This window comes from Lissotriton vulgaris, chromosome 1_2 (assembly GCF_964263255.1).
Source record: "Lissotriton vulgaris chromosome 1_2, aLisVul1.2, whole genome shotgun sequence".
Classification (NCBI taxonomy): domain Eukaryota; kingdom Metazoa; phylum Chordata; class Amphibia; order Caudata; family Salamandridae; genus Lissotriton; species Lissotriton vulgaris.
Window position 1 is genome coordinate 88029583 of NC_141686.1, and position 22171 is coordinate 88051753.

Sequence of the window (22171 nt, forward strand, 5' to 3'; positions counted from 1 at the left end):
AATGGCTCAAGAGTTTACCAGTCAGAAATCTTAAATTGCCTTGGGCCATGTGTAAGCAGCTCATACAGGCCCCCATTATGAGTGACCCCCTAAATAGGTCAGATTTCCCCCAGCTTGGTGTTACCGGAACCAGGGATACTGGTAATTCCGGGGGTGGGAAAAATCAGGCCCACTGCGAACTGGACCCTTAGGGACCAATAACCTAACAAATGAGAAATTCCTGTGTGAATCAGTAATTCTAGGTCCAATTCCTCTGGTAATTCCGCATTTTCCGTTAAGAGAGCCGCAGTGTTCCCACTGATCCCGTAACTACCATGGGACCGGCAACAGGACGGTAAGGATGAGGCCAGTAATCCAGTTGGATGTAGAGGGCACCACAAGGACACTAGAAGAAGCATTCAGGTGAAGACGTCCTTGAAACAATAACTGTTCAGGTGTTTCCTTGGTCAGAGGTGGTTGGATTCAGTTTTTAGCTGTGGGACATGTGTGTTTTGTTATCATTATTGTTATATCTTTCTGTTTTTATTTATTTTATTATTTTATTGTATTAGTTTAGCTTAATTACTTCAAGCAACAAAATACATAGCCAAAATCTAGATAGCATAAACAACTCTGACCTGACGTGTAAGTACTCTCCACTCAGGGTGGCTGGAAGCCCAAAGTGTCCTGATCTTTAGTGTGTCTTAATCATTCATTGAAAGACAAGACAAGACAAGACAAGAAAAAAGCCAAAGACTCGAGATCAAATATTACCAGATTACCATTACTTAATATAGTGGTAGACAATGAGATGAATAACATTCAACAACTCAGCTGAGTATAGAAAAGATGCAAATAGTATTCATACAAATCACACAGGTAGGAAACTGTTAGACCTGACATCTTTGCCTATGTAGGGCTCATCAGTGAGGTATAGCTTGAGTCCTATAGCACAGTAATCCCAGGGCCCATATCTGGGCATACCTGTGGTACTGCAACAGCATCAGGGCTTCAACAGCAATAACAACAAGGTGATGGATGAAATGCTTGAATTAATCTCAGTCATTGGCAATTGCTCTGACCACATGAAAGTTGATTGTTTTTTGCCCACCCTGCCACCATAGACAAATGTCGCCTTGTACAAATCAGTACAGATTTTGCTCCTTACGGGAACAGTTGATTCTGAACTGCCAGACAAGGCACGATCCAGAAGGGACCACAAGCAACCCCTGAAACCAAGCTGAACCCGAAAGACGAGCCTCAACTAGAGTGAAACCAGTCACGGGTTGATTGTGTTCCAGGTCGGGGAGTCCCTGAATTGGCAGTTTGGGCTGGACTGTTCCTACTGGAGCAGGGTCAATGCTGATTTGCACATGACTGGGTCTAATCTGAGGTGGCAAGACTGATTTCACAATAGCCTGTACACTGGCCGTCTTAGGTCCGCATTTGTTATGCTACAGAGGGTTCAAAATCAATCATTCACCTCATCTTTTTCTTTAGGCAAAATTAACACATTGGGGCTTATTTATTATTTTTTGCTAAACAGTGCTTACATAATTATACGGAGAACCCTGGGACATTTTGTTGTTTCCTTGTTTCTTTGCTTATTTATGAGCACCTTGTGCCGCTGGTGCGTCACTTTTTGTGATGCACCGGCGGTGTAAAATATGCACCACACTGCAACATATTTACAAAGTGACGCATCTAAGCAGATGTGTCACTTTGTAAACCCCTCTGTTACATTCTACCTGCGTCAGGTATAATGTATGAAGGGTGCACGTTCGCCCGCAAAAATAGGGTCGTAGAAGTGGCACAGTGAAATCAATCAGATTTCACTACGCCACTTCTAGGACGCCACTGCCTCAAATCCTAACGCCTGCCTCACAGCAGGCATAAGAGTTATACAGACCCTTTCAAATGAAGCATGTCCAATGTGAAAGGGCACATTGCTGGAGTTGCATCTGTTTTCAGACACACGCCAGCAATGTGCCAGTTTTGCATCCACAGGTGTTTCAGGCATACTGACGTATCTGTAAATCCTTGCGTCCTGGAGTGCCGTACGGTAAATACGGCGTATCCATGGTGTCACAAGGAGGGTGCACTGAAAGTTTTGCGTCACTGGTTTTCCCCAGCGATGCAACACTTTTCATTAATGAGACTCATTATGTCTGCCCTCAAGACACTCCAGCAGCTCATGGTAAAATGAAGACCTCCATCTAAGATCTGGCCCATTGTCCACAAGACTCCCCGTGGTTGCGCCCCATATACTCCGTTCAGGCAGGTAAGCTCAATCACTGTAAATAAGATCCTTGCATGTGCATGGTTCAACTCTGACCCTCTTATCTTCTTTCCTGAGACTCAAATATAACTTCCTAAAATGTCTTCAACCTTGCCTATGGCTTGGGTGCTTCAGCCAAAAGCTGATATCCCTTACAATGCATTTTTATAAACATACTTCCATCTCATGAGCTGCTCTTCTTCCATTCAAATGCCTCTGACAGCCCCTAATATCCTGTGTTCTCACTTCAAGGATTCTCTATCTAGCCGTGCAATCGTAGGGATAAAAGCAATGATCTGCAATGGACACTGACACTACTCGCGGACTTTCAGCTGTCTTCAAACGTGTGCAACAATATTGCCCTGCGCCTTTTCATGTATTCCCTCTGTAACTTTTCCCTCACATCCCTCTCAGGTTGCAGATGTGAAGGTTCAATTTCATATCAAAATGACATTGCTCATGACTTTCCATCTGGCTTCAAGAACTATTTGCTCTAGTCTCTTCCATTGACCTCATGGAGGTTGTGAACTTCTAAGAACAGCTGCAAATTGATTTCATTTTCTATGTGCACTCTACATATAAATAATAGAATATAAAAAAATAATAGAACTGGTCTGGTGTGAGGTCACATAATGTTGCATGGCGTACCATCTGCACCTTCTTTCCTGTGTTGATAGGAAACATCCCACCCACCAAAGCCTTTCAGAGGTATTCCCATCATAGTCTTCAGGCCAGCAGTATCCAACGCTATGATTCATGACAAATTTTAGGATATTCACGGTAGATCAATCACACCAACCTCATCAACTAGCAAAATTTTGCCTGAGTGCAGAAATGTCAAAAGCCCTTGAAGTTATTAGTGCTGTGCACACACCTGGCAAAGCAGGATCTGCAATGCTGTTTCCGCATCTTATTGACATGTGGGAAATCAGACTGATAATTACCCAGTGTATTTGCACCTTAAATTGACATTTTTCCCCTCAAATTATTCAGATTGGTTAGTATTCTGGCCATTTTCCAATTATAAAAGCATTAGCAATTGCTGAGCTGACAGTAGATATTCAACTACTTTTCAGGAAAACAAGCAATGGCAAAGCCTATATGCATTGCCTGTGAAATCTGTTGGCTTTGCCAAAGCTGTTTTAAAACAGTTTGGCCTCTGTGGGTGCACCACACGCATGGTGACCATTTTTTAAACTCTTTTCTTAAAGTATAAAAACAAACATTCAAAATGGCCACTGCAGATGTGTACACTTCTGCGACCGTCATATTTGAATATGCTTTCTATTGTTTTAAGCAAAACATTTTAAAATGGCTGCTGTGTGTTCGTAGTATGCATATCTGGCAGGCACCACTGAATTTTATTGAAGTGTGGTAAAAAATGTTGCTAGTTGCCGTGCACACTCACAGTCTGTCACATTGGAATGGTTAGAAAACCATTTTAAATGGCTATTGACCGAGAGAGTTGCAGGCAATGGAGCAACGCTGGTGGTGGTGACAAAGGGGTGCTGTGGGGCAAGCAGGAGCTGCGGTGGAGATTTTTTAATCAAGAGCAGAAGGGCTCGAGTCGGGGTACCACGCGGTTGGACGCCATCCCCCCACTTATTTTACCGGGGGACACCGTCCCCCCTGCCAAACAGCTAGACTTCACTCTTTGGCCTCTCTGGGACGAGGAGCTCGGCACCTTTCGTGACGTCACTTCCTGTTGTGACGTCACTTCCGGTGACAGCGTCCCCCCACTTCTTTTTTTACGACTTGTGCCCTGAAGAGCAGGTAAAGAGGAGAATGACGAGTGAGCAGGGCAGAGACATAAAATAGTCCTTCTGATGCATTGCATTGGAAGATCTGATGCCAGCAGTGGAAAGATACATGCAATCCAATCAAGGCATCGAAGCAAGAGCAGGGAGCAGCTAGACAAGAATGTTCTCAACAGATTATCAACAAGACGGTGAGACCTAAGAAGGAGTGTGCTGAGAATACAGAAACAGTGGAAAACATATACTGATACTTTCCTAAAGAGGTGCACGTCTACAGTCTGTTGTGTGCTGTTTTGTGTGCCATAATTCTCCATTGAGGTTTGTTTCGAGGGCAACTTTTCTGAATGGAAGAAAAATACACCAAGCTATAATAGCCACCATCAACCTCTTACCCCACTGTTGTGTATGCCTTTAAGGCTTGTGATGTTGGTAAGAATGCTGTGATGCCAGGTAGAATGTATGGGTGCATCTTTGGAATGAAGGGGCAGTTGTAGAGCTGTGGTGTTGGATAGTGGCTGCTCCCTGGCGCTCACCTGTATTCATTGAACTACCTTGAATAAAGTTGTAATCTAATTGATGGTCTACAAGCATCATTACAATTGGCGACGATGGAACGTGGAGGAGAATTCACGGACTGGTAAAGATATTATTTTCAGTGGATTTATGGACTTTAACAAAAGAGGAATCGTGGTGTGGATTATCGTTTTACACGATTGTCAAAAAGTCGGAATCAAGATCGGAATGCATTAGACGATCGGCGGTAAGCAAATGTGGTGAGAAACTACATACCCCTTAGTACGGAGAGCTTTGGGGAGATTGACACAGTGTCCGTTGAGTTTCAGCTTGTTTGCATTTTATGAACAAGCGGCGAGGTTTGGTATGGGCTGTGCGCGAGTCTGAAAGTTGATCGGAATGCAAGAGAAATTCTAGTGCTGAAGGAAATGATGCAATAGCGCAAGGTCACGCAACGCGACCTTACGCGGTGGCCATTTTGAAAAGCGGGAGAAGTTTAACTCGTGAAATATCGGAAGCTAAAGGAAATATTTTACGAGTGGAGTCATCGATGGAGGATTCATTGGAAATAAAGGAAATGGTACATTTTTAAAAGAATACAGTGAGATTGTCGGGGGCGGTAATTAACACATAGTAAAGAGAAGATATTTTAGGAAGAATAAGAAAGAAGTTGATGGAGAGAGGAGATTCAGGTGAAGTTATAGTCAGTAACACAAGTGGTAACGCAGAAAGTAAAATGGCACAACAGAATTTTACCATTAGCACTCCTCAACCATTTTGGGCTACAGGTACTCATCCAGAAATAAAATGGATTGAGTGGAAGGAGTACTTCATTAATTATATAGAGGCAATTGAAGAAGAAAAGAAGATGAAACTGGAACAAAAGAAAAGAATTTTATTACATTCTTTAGGAGCAATTGGGTTGAAAATGCACTCACGGATGAGTAAAGTAGAGGATGTGAATTTACATGTCTTTGAAAATTGTATCAAGGATATGGATAAATACTTCGCACCTAAAGTGTGCATGGGAGTGACTAGACACAAGTTCTTTCAAAGGAAGTAAGGCAAGACAGAGACGGCTGACGAGTGGATTGATGATTTGAAAAAACTTGCTATAGATTGCAAATTTGGAACTCTACACAATGAGTTGTTACGGGACCATTTTGTTATGCATAACAATAACTCAACATTACAGGATAGACTATGGGTGAATGGTGACGCACCATTGGAAGACGTGTTGGCGATTATGAGGAAAGCAGAGATGTCTGGAAGATGTTCTTCTGTGGTTAAAGAAACAGAACAGGAAAAAACGTCAGGTGCTGTTTGTAAATTACAATCACATAACAGACCACAGATGAAATATCAGCAAACTTCGCAGCAAGGTTCGCAGGGAAGATGGACTGGTCAACCGACAAGATTTCCTAGGAAAGATACTAGAGGAGAGGAAAGAAGATGTTATATTTGTGATAGCAAGGAACATTTGGCTTTTAGTAGGACATGTCCTGCTTTTTATAAGAAATGTGGTATATGTGGAATGATTGGACATTTTTTGAAAATGTGTCGCAAACGTAGCGTGGTCCAGTATGTTTGGGATGAGGATGAAGTGGTGGTTTAGGAGGAGGAGGAATATGTTAAGAGTGTGAGAGGTAATTATGTCATCAACATTTCGGATAAAGCTTTAGAAGGGAAATCTTTATGTAAAGTATCTTTAGGTGGTGTAGTTGTGGAAGTGTATGCGGACTCGGGATCACCTTGGACTATCGTGAATGAAGAGGTTTGGAAGAAAAATTTTGTGGAAAAAATCGGAGATCAATTGGGAAATTCAGATATTTGTCCAGTAAGCTATACGGGGGAGAGAATTGAGATGTTGGGCTATAGGTGGCTCACATTCACATTCAAAGGAAGGAGTACAAGAGGGAGGTTATACGTATCTAAAGTGGGACCATCAGTTTTGGGATGGTTGAATCAAAAAATTTAAATATAATTTTGGACCGTAACAGTGAAGAAAAAGTATTGGTTATGGATGAAGAGAGCAAGTTGAGTGACATTTTGTTGAAAGAATTCCCTAAAGTGCTTGGTGCTGAGCTAGGGAAATTAAATGGCTTTGAGCATAAAATACTGCTAAATGCTAATGCGGAACCGAAAGTGCATAAAGTTAGACCCATCCCAATGTTAATTAGAGATGAGGTGAAAGGAGAGTTACAAGGCCTACTGGCAAAGGGAATCATAGAAAAGGTGGAAGCTTCGGAATGGATTAGTCCAATTGTTGTAGCACTGAAACCTAATGGCAAGATTCGCCTATGCATAGACTTACGCCATCTAAATAATAATATCATCGTAGAAAAATTCCCTTTACCTAAGATCAACGAGATGGTGTCTTCATTTAAGGGTGCCACTTGGTTCTCTACTATAGACATGTCCGTCGCATACCACCAGGTAGAGTTAGAACCGGAATCAAGATACCTAACACCTTTTATCACGCCGTTTGGGTGTTATCAATTTAGGCGAATGCCTTTCGGATTGGCGTCAGCTGCGGCTGTCTTTCAAAGGTTGATGTACAGGTTATTGGGGAATATGGATATGATTGCGTTCTTCCAGGGTGATATTTTGGTTGCTGCAAAGGACAGGGTGGAACATGACTCTAAGTTAAAACAGGTTTTCGGGGGTCCTAGAAAAGGCAGAACTGACAGTGGAATTATCGAAATGTAAGTTTTGCCAAAAAAGTGTTTCTTATTTGGGGCACATTGTAAGTGAGGAAGGTATGAAACCTAAGCTGTCTTTGATTGAGAATATTGTGAATTCAAGTGTGCCAGGTACAAAAGAAGAGGTGAGAGCATTTCTTGGGATGGCGGAATATTGCGCAAAATTTGTAAGCAATTTTGCGTCAAACGTGTTTAATACTCGGAGTTTGCTTAAGAAGAATATGAAGTTTGTTTGGACAAAAGAATGCCAAGATGAATTTGACAAGGTGAAAGTGGATCTGCAAAAAGTCAATGCACTAGCAAGTTTTGATCCTAATATTGAATGTTTGTTGACAACGGACGCAAGCGATAAAGGTATTGATGCAGTGTTATCTCAGAAAGATGTGAAGGGGAAAGAGAGGATTATTCTTTTTGCATCAAGGGCACTTTCCCCAGCTGAAGTCAGGTATCCCATTATCGAAAGGGAGGCGTTGGCATGCGCGTGGGCGCTGGAACATTTTAGAGCTTTTGTGTGGGGGAAACCAGTTACAATTAGGACAGATCATCGTCCGTTAGTAAAAATGTTGTCATCTGATGGTATTGCGGGTGCTTCTGCAAGAAAGGCAAGATTGTCTATGCGCATGAAGGAATGTATTTATAAAATGATTTACTTGCCAGGTAGAGACAATGTAATTGCAGATTGCCTATCTAGGTTACCTTCTCCACTTGAGGAATGTGTGGACAACCCTTGGGGGACTGTTAGTATTGCTTTGGTTCACGATTCAGGTGCCCCTGCTATCAGCAACAAAGAGTGGTTGGAAGAACAAGATATGGATGTAGAACTTAAAAAGATCAATGAGAAGTGTGGCTCAATGGTTAGAGCGGCAGACCCCGATGCAGAGGTCTGGCCCGGGTCCAGGGTTCAATTTCCCGCCTCGGTGGGTCTTGGGCTCAAAATTCCACGGACCTGATAATTCTCGCCTCGGTGCCTATTCCAACCATGGAGTCCCACTCTTCAACTCTGGGCAATAGCTTGCTTAATCTCCACAACGGTCCCCACAACGCTAAGGATGCCTGGCCTCCACCTTGGGGGTGCCCAGGAGTGGACACCTCACAGGGAAAGCCAGGATGAGTTCCACAGCGGTATTCGTACAAGTGCCTTGAGACCCTTGCGGGTGAGTAGTGCGCTATACAAGTATCAATTTACATTTTACATTTTATATGTACAGATTGGCCAAGACAGTGTTTTATTGAAGGCAAATTAAGGGCATTTTGGGAAGTTAGAATGGAGTTGTCCTTGGAAAAGGATATACTTTTCAGAGGTGATAGAGTTGTTCCTCCGGTGTCCTTGAGGAAGAAGGTTTTGGAGTTATGTCATGAAGGACATTTTGGCATTGGGAGAAACAAAATTATGGTGAAAATTTTGTTTTGGTGGCCAGGTGTAGATAAGGACACGGAAGTGTTTGTTAGGAATTGTGAAGTTTGTAGCTCAGCAGATAAGTCACTCAAGACTCTGAAACCTTGTATGTGTGAGCGGTTGATTCCGGAACTTCCGTGGGAAACGATTGCGGTGGACATCATTGGGCCCATTGGGGAAATGAAAGAGTTTGGTTTGGTGGCTATTGATTTATTTACAAAATGGCCAATTGTGAGATTTGAAGACAAAGCAGACACACAGAGCGTGTTAACATTTTTGGACAAGATTTTTATTATGGAGGGTTTACCTGTTTGTATCCTTACTGACAATGGGGTGCAATTTTTGTCTCACATGGCTGCTAGTTATTTTTAAAGGTGTGGTGTTAAACATAAAACGACTGCATTATACAATCCAAGTGGTAATGGCACTGTTGAGAGGTTCAATAGGGTGATCAAAGGTGTGATTCAGGCGGCGGTTAATAAAAAGATGGATTGGAAAGTTCAAGTACAAAAGGCAGTGTGGTCTTACAGAACTACATCACAAGTTAGCACAGGTTTTTCTCCTTTTGTTATGATGAGGGGAAGGTTACCGAGGAGCAAAATCAATCCTGGTTGGTTAATGGATGGTAAAATTGCACAGTGGTCTCTCTCCTACAGCGGTGAAGAACGATTTAGATTTACTCCATTCTAAGAGTAAGGAGTTTTATGATAGCCACCATGGCACGAAAAATGTGGAAATTAAAGTTGGAGAATGGGTGCGGGTAAGGAAACCTTATAAGGTACCCAAGGGCGATAGTCAATTCGAGCCTAAAAAACAGGTCATTGAATGCTGTGAGATTGAGTGATGGAAGAGTATGGAATATGAAAAGTATTGCTATTTGTCGAGATCAGTGTGATGAGGTGGGGAAAGAGATAAGAAATAGCCAAAATACGTTTGATTGGATTGATGACCATTTTGATGATAGTTGCTTACAAGCACAATTGTCAGGTGTAGATGGGAACACGAATGGAGCTGTAAGTGACTTACCTTTGGTGGGTCAGTCCTCCTGTGAGGGGGGGAAGGGTTGCTAGTGATTGCAACAATGGTGTTTCTAACAATGACAAAGGGGAATCAAATAGTGAATCCATTGGTGTTGAGAGTGGTTATGGTAAAAGAACAAGTGCCTTACCCTCTTGGCTCAAAGACTATGTTATGAAATAATTTATTATTGATTTTTAGTTATGTCTGTACTTATTGTTATGGTTTTGTTTTTTTCTTTTTTTTCTTGTTTATTTATGGTTTGCATTCTTCCTCTCTTTTATTGAAGAGAGGGGGTGTGTTGTGTATGCCTTTAAGGTTCGTGATGTTGGTAAGAATGCTGTGATGCCAGGTAGAATGTATGGGTGCATCTTTGGAATGAAGGGGCAGTTGTAGAGCTGTGGTGTTGGATAGTGGCTGCTCCCTGGCGCTCACCTGTATTCATTGAACTACCTTGAATAAAGTTGTAATCTAATTGATGGTCTGCAAGCATCATTACACCCACCAAATTAGATATATGATCTTCAGTCACATTACCTCCAATCCCTGCCCCATGATGCTTTAATGCACAGTGTGCCATTGCTTTAAGCTAGATTCATAGTATAAAAACAGTTGTCAGTGGCATCTGGACTATAACTCACCCTCAACGCAGGTCTTTCAATCAAAAGAAAACATCAAAAAGAAAGCCAAAGCATTGTGATAGCAGCTCTCCCTAATAGAAATAGGGTAAGACATCTACCAGAAACCAACTTCAAGGTGACAGCACAAACCTCGGACCTCTGTTACCGAGACAGAGGAAATGTGCGATGCAGCTGCATCCCTGAAACCACTTTGACACCCTCCAGAAGCATCCTACTTGCTTCAGTACATCTCTTCAAAGACCTGAAGCAGTTTGATCACATCACCCCAACACTGAAACAATAACAGTGTCTCCCCCTGTAAGTTTCCCTTACCTTCAAGACCAGTTGTATCACCTAGATGGGCATCAGCAACACCTGTCCTGCATACATAGCTTAGAAAATAACTGCCTCAGGCAGAAGGTGGATGACCCGGTGCCAGGAGATAACTAGACTGTAGATGAAGAAATGCAAGACGGAAAAGACCTGAAAGCAGGAATTCTCTGTGTATTCTTACAGGATCTGAAACAACCTTCCCCTTCAACATCAAAATGACTTCTACTCTCCTCCAAATCAAAAAGGATCTGAAATCCCCTCTCTTCAGAGAGCACTAACATCACATACAATAAGAACTTATTTTGTTGTGATCAGGGTCACTCGCCAAGGATGCCCCCTTGCTTTTTATCATCGCCATGGCCCCCTGATCCAGCACTTCCAGGAATGCCACCTACATAGAGGACTACGATGTCACAGGGGCCCACTCCTGGCATCAATGTATGCGGATGACATCTTACTATTTGTCCGATATCCTCCCACGCACCTCCCTTCCATCATATGAGAAATAATCTGCTACGGGCACCTTTCTGGCCCTTCTTTAAAATGGAGCATATCAGAACTTTTCCCACTCACACATACTACCATCCCCTGTGATCTGGAATACCCCCTCCATTGGTGTTCGGATTCTCCCAAGTACCTAGGTATTTTCCTATACAAGCAGAAGGAGGAAGTGATGCATAAGAACTATGGCCCTACCATCGATAAACCCACTATCCAGATGGACAGATGGATCAAATGACCATTGTCCACTGCAGGGGGGATTGCCAAAATCAAAATGGTAGTACTCCTGCACCTATTATACCTATTTCTAAACATACCGATTGCACTAACAAATAACTTCTTCGCCACCCTGTGCAGTCTCCTGGCACACCTCATGTGGTCAGGCCGACATCCCAGAATCAAATGGGAGACACTGGCCTTCCCATATGACCGAGGCGTTTTCGGCGTCTCGGATTTTCAATTATACTATTTGGTGGCGCAATGTCATTTTTCTTATACCTGGTATCCTCAAGACACCAGGCTCCCCTACTTGAAAGCAGAACAAGAACAGGTAGACCAACTTCCCCTGTTCTCGATCCTGCCCCTGTGACTCCCACGCGAGCCTTCAGACATACAAACACTATCAATGACCTGCTGGGCATGGACCAAACTTCAAAGATACCTGGGTGGCGGGTTACTGTACTCCCCAGTAGCGGCCTGTGAAGGGAGTTCCGTGGGGCGGTAAGGCAGGGCAGGGAAGGGGCAGGGTGGGGGGTAGTAAATACCAGAATATGGATGATCGGAGGTAAGTAAACAATTGAATAAATAAAACGATTTTTGTGGCGCGCTGCATCGCATTTGCGATGCAGGGTGCAATGAAATTTGTTTTATTTATTTGTTTATTTACCTCCGATCATTCATATTCTGGTGTTTACTAAACCGCACCCCATTGTCCTCCCCCGCCCCGCCTTACCGCCCCACGGAACTCCCTCCACGGGCCGCTACTGCCCAAACATAGCTCTCATCAACAATCCATGACTCCCACTGACCTATTGAAGAAGCTCATACAGTGTACTCTGGTAACTCATCAGCTGCACACAGTGGGAGATCGCTTCACAAATGGCAAAGTGGACATGAACACCGCACTCACAACCATGGGGGCTTTACACACATGGCCAACTTTGTTCTCCTGGAGCGGCACAAGGGTAGGAACGAGGCATTGAACTCGGGCGGTATATTTCACCGAAAGAAAAACCCTTCGTCTGCCGACTCATGGGGCATGAAATCTGTGTTCAACGAAGACCGCAATAGGTCAATATTTTTGACTAAAATTGACAAACTATTATGTTTTCAATGGGGCCAGCTCACGCCCCATAGTCCAAACTAGCAGCCTATTTTTGCTGCCAGTTTGTAGGACAATAGGCTTACCAATTTACAACCGAGCAATTCCCAGTAGGGACCATTTAGAAGGTCCTGATGAGTAGGCAGTAGGGGACTGCCTACGAAACATGTTGACCGGGTAGCAAGCTAACTGCTCTACCACAAACCCCCTTTTTAATATTCCCAGCCAGAGAAGTGAATAAATTATTTTGTTTACCAGCCAGGGAATTTTTAATTTTTCTTTTTTATCACTCTTCACTAGTTAGGTCCCTACACTTCACTGACACTTCTGCACTATCACATAGCCTTTGTCACAAATATCTAGTGCTCCCGCGTAGTCCGTAGGTCGTAGCACGCCCCGCCCCGTAGAGGGACGGGAAGACCCCGATGATGAAGCATGACACTATTGGATTTTTTTAGTGTGTGAGGGGTATTTTAAAAAGCACACAAATGCTCTCATCTTTCCACTGTATAAGAGAGAGTTTTTCCCACTAAAACACATTAAAATTAAAAAATCATTACACGTTGATAGAATCTTTTTGTTTATGCACAACTTTGTTCTCTTCCACCTACACAGTACTGCACCGATCCATTCCGAATTTTTAGCTTGTTCCCATTTAGATAAATGTAGTTATTCTTAAAAATCTGGCATGGATCCAACCCTCCAGGACCGACTTTGCAGAACCCTGCACTTTAGCATCCACTTAAATTGCTCAGCTATCTTGCAGGATTTTTTTATTCCAATTTTACTGAAGTCTAGCTTCTCCTTTCCCCCACCCACGTCCCATCTTTTTATAACGTCTTCCGGCTTTGCATGGAGGAGGCAGACTCAGAAACATCCCAACTTCCCAACTTTGGAGATGAGGCCTGCCTTCCATCAGATTCCTGACAATTCTCCTATACATGTGTGAAGAAACACTAAGGGATCGCAGTTCTCACTCATTATGAGTGACAATCACACATTTGGTAGTAAGGCTGCAGTTTCACCCACAACAGGCTAAATATCACACATTGTGGAACAACTTAGAATTACCGGCTAAACGCAGCTCTTTTCATAGTTCTACTGAGTGAAAAGCAGCTCTTTGAAGCTTTAGAGACTATAGGGTGGATCCTCTCTCAGGGGAGACCTCTGCAGGCCCTGACATTTAAAGGGAGGTTCCACTACTTTTTATAACCCTTAAAACTCCTTTTGTGGTGTCTTAGTGTTAGTCTATTCATTTTACATGTTGATTTTCTTTAACTTTTTACTGGTCCCTTTCTGTGTTGCAACTGACTTCAATAACTCAGCGACATTCCATGCTGTGATGTCATCTAATATGCTCATTATTTCTCACTCCGAAGAACTATCAAAAAATGAGAGACCTGACACGATCACCAGACAAAGATGTCAACATACACAGAACACTCACCAACAGCCACATACATTAACACGCACTTGCTAATGTATCCAGACTCTCAGGGACTTATATCACTTACTTCTATTGTGACACCTTAAGACATGCAGACACATTCCTTACACTAGTAACAAATTCCCCTAGCCCATCATTGGAAACTCTACTAGCGACCATGTTTAAATTCAGATGGTGGGGAGGTTTAAACTTTCTGCCTCAATGTATTAGGCCTGCTTAATCTCCACAAGAGTAACTGATTGTTCATCGGTTTGATTGAAAAGTACAGTGACGCCTGGCCTGTCAAATGAGTGTCTGTTTGAGAAGAACATTCACCCCCACACACACATCTTTTCCAAACTCCTCGTCTGTAATCACTTTCCTGGTCTGCATTGTCAACAACTGCCATCCCCTGAATCAGGAAGTGACATCAGAGAAAGTCAGGAAGTGACATCAGGGGAGACAGGAAATGCAGTTGACGGATCCGATACATCACTTAAGTGCAAAGTAAAATGTTTTGAGTCCTTGTTGGTTTAAAGCATAAGACAAACTAGGCGTTTACTTTGCATCTTTACTGGTGTAACATATCTGGGAGCTTTACTCGCCTCCTTTTCTAATGTTATCTCATGTTTGAAGAGATGTAGGCAGTTCAAAGAAAGGATGACAACGCCTAAGTAAGAAAAATCACTATTAAAAAGTTATCAATGGGAGCTTTGAATGGTACATCGAGCGGAAGATAACATTTAATAATGGAGGCTAACATCAAACAATATTGAAAAAGTCTATATGCACTTTAAATTGGCACAAAAAAACCATTAGGATTCCTAGTTCTCAGCTGTTTTCTCACGGGACCAAAATGTGTGATTCTGGACGAATCGTGTTCTCTTCCTCGGCATCAGAGTAGCCCTCAGCATTGAGCGAGATGAAAAACGAAGCCATTGTCGTGCCATTAACATGTTCAGTCCTATTCAGCACAAGGGGGACTGGGTGAGTGGTGAACCTCCTTTTTGCTAAACTGCTAACTTTGTGTAGCTCTTAAAAAATATACATGTTGTGTTGCAGTTTTCTACACAGCAAACATTATCCAGGCACTGTGTAATACTCGGCACAGCATGCACACGTCATAAATATGTTTCCAAGCCCCTGCTTTCTTTGTAGAGACATGCAAACACCTATGCAGCCATGGTGTCCAACAAACTGAAATACACCAACAGCGCCAGCTAGGCCGGTCCCATCACGTGGAGATCCAGGGTAAGAGGAGGAACTGTGAACCTCAAGTCAGAAACGTATCATGAACAAACAACATTTCGAGTCAAAGACAAATATAACCTACAAAATTAACCGAAAATGTGCAGCCACTATCAGACAACCAAAGACCAATGAAAAATGTATGACACCCATCAAGCACTCACTGACACCAAGATACTTACACACCAATGGACCGACAGGCACAACTAGTAACAGATGTGATATAACACCCAGGCACTGCCAAAAACACGACAACAACATTCACTGTCAGGTACTCAAAGAATGAAGAGACATTGTCACACACAAGACAAAAAAAACCTGTCCAACAACACAAAAGCAAACATCATCATCATACTATGAAAGACCAACACAGACCAGACACCGAGAAACGGAACCGCATCTCAGACACAAAAGATCAATACACTGAGTTGCACATTGGCCAACAGTTACACATTAAAACAGCACGCCAAGAACCAGCAACCATTGAAAAAACACAATCCAAGCTCTCAAAGTCAAAGACGAACTCATGCTATTGCATGCCCACACACCAGCAGACACCGGCAGAGACTCAGCGGCCAATCAAAGTCATCTCAACACTAGGGCACACGGCTAGACACCCACAAACCAACAGACACCATAAGACTCACACAGACCAACTGACATTATACCAGTCTACAGACCAATACACACCACCAGAGGCCCAGGGAACAAAACGAAACAAACCCCCAGCTGAAGTTAACTATTAAAAGAATATAAACCTTTTAAACAAATAAAAGGGTGCCCTTTCTGAATGTGTGGCGCTCCCACAACACTTGCGAATGTAGAGGTCGCGCCAGTACCTAATCGGTGATTAATGGTACCGCTTTGAATACCAGCGCCTGTGTGACATACGTCTATGCGCCTACAAGCAAAGGCAGTGTGTGTCCTTATGCATCTCCTGTCATGCAGCCCTCATGAGCGCACGTGCGGTAACACGGCGGCACATCACACACATCGAAGAAACACACATCGCATGCAGACATGATTGACACTAAAAAGCACACGCGCAGCACATAGTCTCACAGACTCTCCCAGCTAGACATGCTTACATACATGAAATGCTCATGCACGCGCACACAGATAAACCCACAGCCAGCGACACAGCCACAGCGCACATGTCTCCTTCGGAAAGCAAGCGAACTCCTGGCCGGCAGCACGGCGCCGTAGGAGTGCTGCAACAGCAGGCCCCGGGGCCCACCGTGCCAAATGTTCCTGTTTTCTGTACACTACAACAAATGGAATTGGAAAAATCGCAGAAAAATAAGTTGCAGAGATTGCATGTGAAATAGAATAAAGGCACCGCTCTGGCTGCGGACTCTCATTAACCCATCCTCCCCCGGATTGGAACAAGCCTCAAAATGTCTCTGGCGACGAGCAGCGTCTCTCATCTGATTACAATGTACGCTAGCGCCAAGAAACGGGCCTGTGACAAGATCATAACTAAATAAAATAAATGCAATGGAACAAGCCATGCGCCTCGCGCGAAAGGACCATTGTGTAAGCGCTAAATGACTATTCCGCCATGCTCGACTCTTTGGCAGTATTAAAACATAAGCCGAAACGATTAAAAATGGGATATTTTTGCGTCGGTTGCCTGAAGTCTATGGATAGAGGGAGAGCTTACGTTTCCACCGGCAGGGTCCCTGGCTTCAGCGCAGCCGCCGCGGGCATCGGACAGCTGGAGGCCACAATCCACAGCAAGGCCCACAGCTTCCACGTCCGCCACCCCTGGCACCAGCCATGGTGCCCTGGCGGCTTCCTCTGCCAATCCATGGTTCGCGACCACCAGCTGAGGCGCCAACAGTCTGCAAGACAATTCATCTGCCCAACACAGGACCGGCGTGGCCCCCTCCCATGGGGGGTTACAGTAGAAGGTGGGGTGTTCGCCTGGTGTCAATCATCGAAGGCAGGTAAGTGGGCAGCGCCATCTCACCCAGACTGGTAGGTTGATTTCGGGGTATGGAAATCTGAGTGTGACAGACCGGTTGCCGAAGGTCCGAAAGAAGGCAGGCCCAACTCAACAATTCATTCATTCGAGGACAACAGAAGGAATATCATTGAGGTGGGCATTGATAAGTGCAGTGTCAATATATAAAGTGCATGTCAATTGCAATAAGGCGCTAGGCAAAGCAAACATGGTATCCAGGTCACTGAGTCTCTTTGGTAAATTTAAATGGCTTCTGGATGTTGGCTCATCCCGCCCTCGTGGTCAAAGTTTGCTTCGAATATGTCTCCTGATTCCTAGGGTAAGCTATCGAAGCGGGGGAGAGCCCGGGGCTGTTCAAGTTGCTGAAGCCCCCCTCAAGCCTCTGTACTCGCTCGTGCATTTGAGGGTCATAGGGCGCGGACCCCGAATGAAGTTGCAGGCCAAGGTGTGTTTCCAGGTGCCCGGTGGTGGTGTTTGGCTATGGAAGGCTCCGTGCCCGCTCAGGGGGGCAGGGTACACCTGTCTGTTGCTGTCAGTCCAGGCACCGCTGGCCTGGCGCGAAGACTTGTGCAGAGTTAAGGATGCGCTGCTCCGGCCTCGAGGCGCTCGTGTTGGCATGAACGTGGGACTCACGAACGGGGGTGACCGCCTCTCTGCCTCGGGGTGCACTGCTGGGGGTCATCCAAAGAAGGAGATGTGATGGATGGTCTATCGGAGACAGCCCGTTGCGGGATCCCGGGAGTGAAAAGCCAGCGAGTCTTCAAAGAGCCCCAAAGTCTCTGGAGCGCTGGGCGGCGCGCGCTGTCCCGGGAGTCGCGAGGACCGGGGGTGAAGGACGGGGTCCCGCCTAGGAGGGGGCCGCTGCGCCCGGGGAGCCGCAGTCAGCAGAGAGCGCGCAGGGGCTTCTGTCCCTCCGTGCGCAGCAATAATCCACGGGCGCTAATCCCACAGCGCGCAGAAGCAGCAACAGCAGCTCCCGGAGGTGGAGTGAGTGGGATAAAGTCACCGAGGATTACTCTGATTTCTGGAGACAGGGCTGAGCCCGCCCAATGGCAGGGCGGCCTGCGAGGGCAGCCGCCTTATAAGGGGGAGAGGGTGGGCTGCGGGGCTGATCTCTGGTGCCTCTGGGAAGCGCGGCGGTGCACGCGGTCCTGGCACTTGATCGGGCTCGGGGCCCCTTGTACCCAGCAGGATACATGGCCTTAAACATCCTGGGCTCTAGCAAGCTCCGTGGGTGAATGCGCCTGCTGCAGAGACCTCGGGGTCACCGCTGGATCTGATCCCCAGGGGGGTGACTCAGTAATTCCATTCCTCGGGAAATTGATAACATGATCACAGTTTATTTAGGTACAAATTGCGTCTGTCGTCGATGCACAGAAAGACACGTTTGGAGGAACGTGGTCTGTGCATTTGGTATGAATTAAGGAACGGCAGACCTGAAGAACTAAGAAAGTTATACAAAAGCCAGCACATTTTTGGTAAATATTATTTCCAATTCTCTAAAAATGACCGGGAGTAATACCGTCTCCATTCTGAGGACAGGTTCTGGTGCTTGGAAGCACACCCGATGCGCCAGATTCACAAAGCTTTTTGCGCACACAAGTTAAAGTTAGGTGACCCGAAGGCTCTTTTACAAGTACGGATGACCATTTGAGAGTGGGCCTCTCCATGGAGAATAATATTTTCCCCGTAGAGAATAAAAAGCTTTAAAGTGCAGCTTCACTATTGCAAGTGTTTTGCATAAATGTTCACGGTGTTTCTTTACGCACGCGGAAAGCGCGTTGCATGTTTATAGATTCGAATCAATGCAATAATTCCAGGATTGACCCTGGGAAACATTGGCTGTCACAACTTTCAAGGAGTGCGCATGGAATCCTCTGGGAATTCAAAAAAAGACACAAATGCACCCGAAACAAAATGTGAACCTGCAGCACTGGCGTGAACCTGCAGCACTGGTGTGAACCTGCAGCACTGGCGTGAACCTGCAGCACTGGCGTGAATCTGCAGCACTGGCGTGAACCTGCAGCACTGGCGTGAACCTGCAGCACTGGCGTGAACCTGCAGCACTGGCGTGAACCTGCAGCACTGGCGTGAACCTGCAGCACTGGTGTGAACCTGTAGCACTGGCGTGAATCTGCAGCACTGGCGTGAACCTGCAGCACTGGTGTGAACCTGCAGCACTGGCGTGAACCTGCAGCACTGGCGTGAACCTGCAGCACTGGCGTGAACCTGCAGCACTGGCGTGAACCTGCAGCACTGGCGTGAACCTGCAGCACTGGCGTGAACCTGCATCACTGGTGTGAACCTGCAGCACTGGTGTGAACCTGCAGCACTGGCGTGAACCTGCAGCACTGGCGTGAACCTGCAGCACTGGCGTGAACCTGCAGCACTGGTGTGAACCTGCATCACTGGTGTGAACCTGTAGCACTGGCGTGAATCTGCAGCACTGGCGTGAACCTGCAGCACTGGCGTGAACCTGCAGCACTGGTGTGAACCTGCAGCACTGGCGTGAACCTGCAGCACTGGCGTGAACCTGCAGCACTGGCGTGAACCTGCAGCACTGGCGTGAACCTGCAGCACTGGCGTGAACCTGCAGCACTGGCGTGAACCTGCAGCACTGGCGTGAACCTGCAGCACTGGCGTGAACCTGCAGCACTGGTGTGAACCTGCAGCACTGGTGTGAACCTGCAGCACTGGTGTGAACCTGCAGCACTGGTGTGAACCTGCAGCAGCGCCTTTCTGCTTTGTTCCTGAATGAGCTCAGTACGGTACCTTCTCAGTAGAACACCACGTGCACCTCTATCATGCATGCAATCTACAGGTCACCAAAGGAAATCTGCTTCATCTTTTTATTCCTCTGTTCAGGTGGTGATAATCGAAGTAAGGTTCGGTTGTACTGTGCTCTTTAGAGTACCACAAAGGCGCAGCAAGCTCTCAACATATAAATACGTATAGCATCGGACTTGAAACCTGGCGCCTTGTCAAACTTTGTGGTGGAGATATTGCCAATGCTGCCCGATGACACTTCAAATGACTGGCTTTGCCTGAAGCGTGGGGTGCAGGAGTGGATCAACTTGATAATAATGGGACTAGAGATGGGCACCACTTGTATACAGCACAGTGGAATCCATCAGGTGTTACTTTGAACACAGTGGGACCCCCTCATGCTGTGCTACAGCCCAGCAGAGTTACAATACGACGGTCTATGGTAAGTGTTGTTAGAGCTTTGCATGTGTATATCAAAATTAGCATTAATAATTAAGTGTAGAGCAATTCATCTATATTTGAATTCATGTGTGTACCGACATGGAGCTATCACAGTTGAAACAAACTTGCTACAACATGTTAAAGTGTGTTTTTCTGGCTTAAGCTAACAAAGCCTTACTTAGGCCTTGACGCCATCTTGTTCACAATGGATGCTGTATCATTATGTTTATTCACTATTTATGTTTCTGCTTGACACTACATGCAGCAAGATGTGGATCGTTTATTTCTGAATGACACTATTCTCGAAGAGCCAGCTGGAAGCGAAGCCTTTTGCTACATCTTGCGCTATACACTGTGTACCATTCTTTCACAATCGTTCACTGCAGTTTATTTTACTAGTTTGTTCTGACACCTCCGACATTAGGTCAGAAGGGCCGAATCAAAATTCATGAGGTGGGGTAGGACTAAGTTAACCTAGCTATGGGACGTTTCAAATTGTAAAACTGCGATTTATTGGAGCAATTGTCATACCATTTGCTGATTCTTTACTTTTCTGTGTACCCTACTTTCTCTATGGGAGGTCGAGTGGGGAAAGCCCTTATACTGACATTTGTCCTAGGTGTGCCTTCCGTCGTGTAGCCTAATGGTGTCTAATGGTGTCTAATGGTGTCTGCTTCGCCTCCAAGCCGCCGGTAATTACTTTGTAGTGTAGTTCCTATAATCCCAATAGGCTATGCGCATTGGAATAACATATCCTATAGATTTGATGTAAGGCTTAGGTCGACTAGGTCTCTATCGAATATATTAGACTTAATTGTGAGTGCCAGCTAGCTCAGAGGTCACTAGAAACGTTATTGAATACATAAGAAGGGATTGGTTTCTGACAACCACATAAACATGACAACTTTGTTTCCCCAAGAAAAAAACTGATCTTCAGAGTCGTGGAAACAATAGATAGATATTTTACTCAGAAAATCGTGCATGCTTCGTTTCATTAGAGGTGCAGAGAAATAGAGAGACGGGTGTTTTGAATAAAAGGATTTATTGAACAGTCTTCTTTCTCATGCAAGTAAAGTGAACTGCTACAATCGTAATACTGGTTGCAAAGTATAATGCGTACAGTAAGAAGAGTATTATAAAATAATACTGTAAAAGCATTGTATGGTTTCTAAACCATAGATAAATATATACATAAATAACAAAGGCTAAAAGTACTCAACTGGTGTTTCTAAAATACGCCTACCCCAATGTACCTAACCTAAGTCTAGTACGAGGGAAGAAGTAAGTGTGGTGTAGTATAGGTTTAGTTTGTCTTTGCCAAGAATCTAACCAAGATTTCTATTAGGGTCTAATCAGCTCCGTACCTTGGTTTAAGAATGAAGGAGGTCGGGTATCTCTGTCTCGGGACTCGATTTCCCAACATCCCGCAAGGGGAGTTAGAAACACTGGAGCTGGATTCTCGCCGGGAGAAATGCAGCATCTCGATCAGTGCGTCAGCTGGAGGGTTGGCTTCCTCCGGCACTTGCTGTAGCGAGCTGCGTCGGGCAAGTAGATTGTCGAGCTGCTCCGAACCACTGTGCCTTTGCTAGGGCAAGTGTAGGCATATTTATACCTTCAAGGTGCCTTGTTTGACGTAAAGTTGGACATAATAACGTCATCAAAGAACCCCAAGGGAATGGTAGTTCTTTGAAAACTCCATGATTTGCAGGAGAAATCAATATTCAAGCAAGGTTAGTAAGGTTTGTTTATTGTACAGTTAATAAAAACTCACAATATATAAAAAAAAGTGCAATTATTAAAAACAGTCGCTAGCTAAAATGTGTTACAGATAAAATAACGGGTGAATTCTCCTTATTAGTTAATAAAAGCACGATTTGGTTTAGTGCTGTCCTTTAGGGCGACTGGAT

The 22171-nt window shown here is 44.9% G+C and overlaps 1 protein-coding gene across 1 annotated transcript in view; it reads right to left on the reverse strand.

Annotated features, from left to right (window-relative positions):
• Positions 1-18017, reverse strand: part of LOC147733967 (voltage-dependent calcium channel subunit alpha-2/delta-4-like) — a 961982-nt gene extending 943965 nt beyond the window's left edge. The window contains exon 1 of the mRNA XM_086952873.1: positions 16755-18017. Coding sequence (XP_086808999.1) covers positions 16755-16951 — 197 coding nt within the window. The 5' untranslated portion in view covers positions 16952-18017. The remainder of the gene's footprint in view (positions 1-16754) is intronic.
• Positions 18018-22171: the final 4154 nt, after the last annotated feature.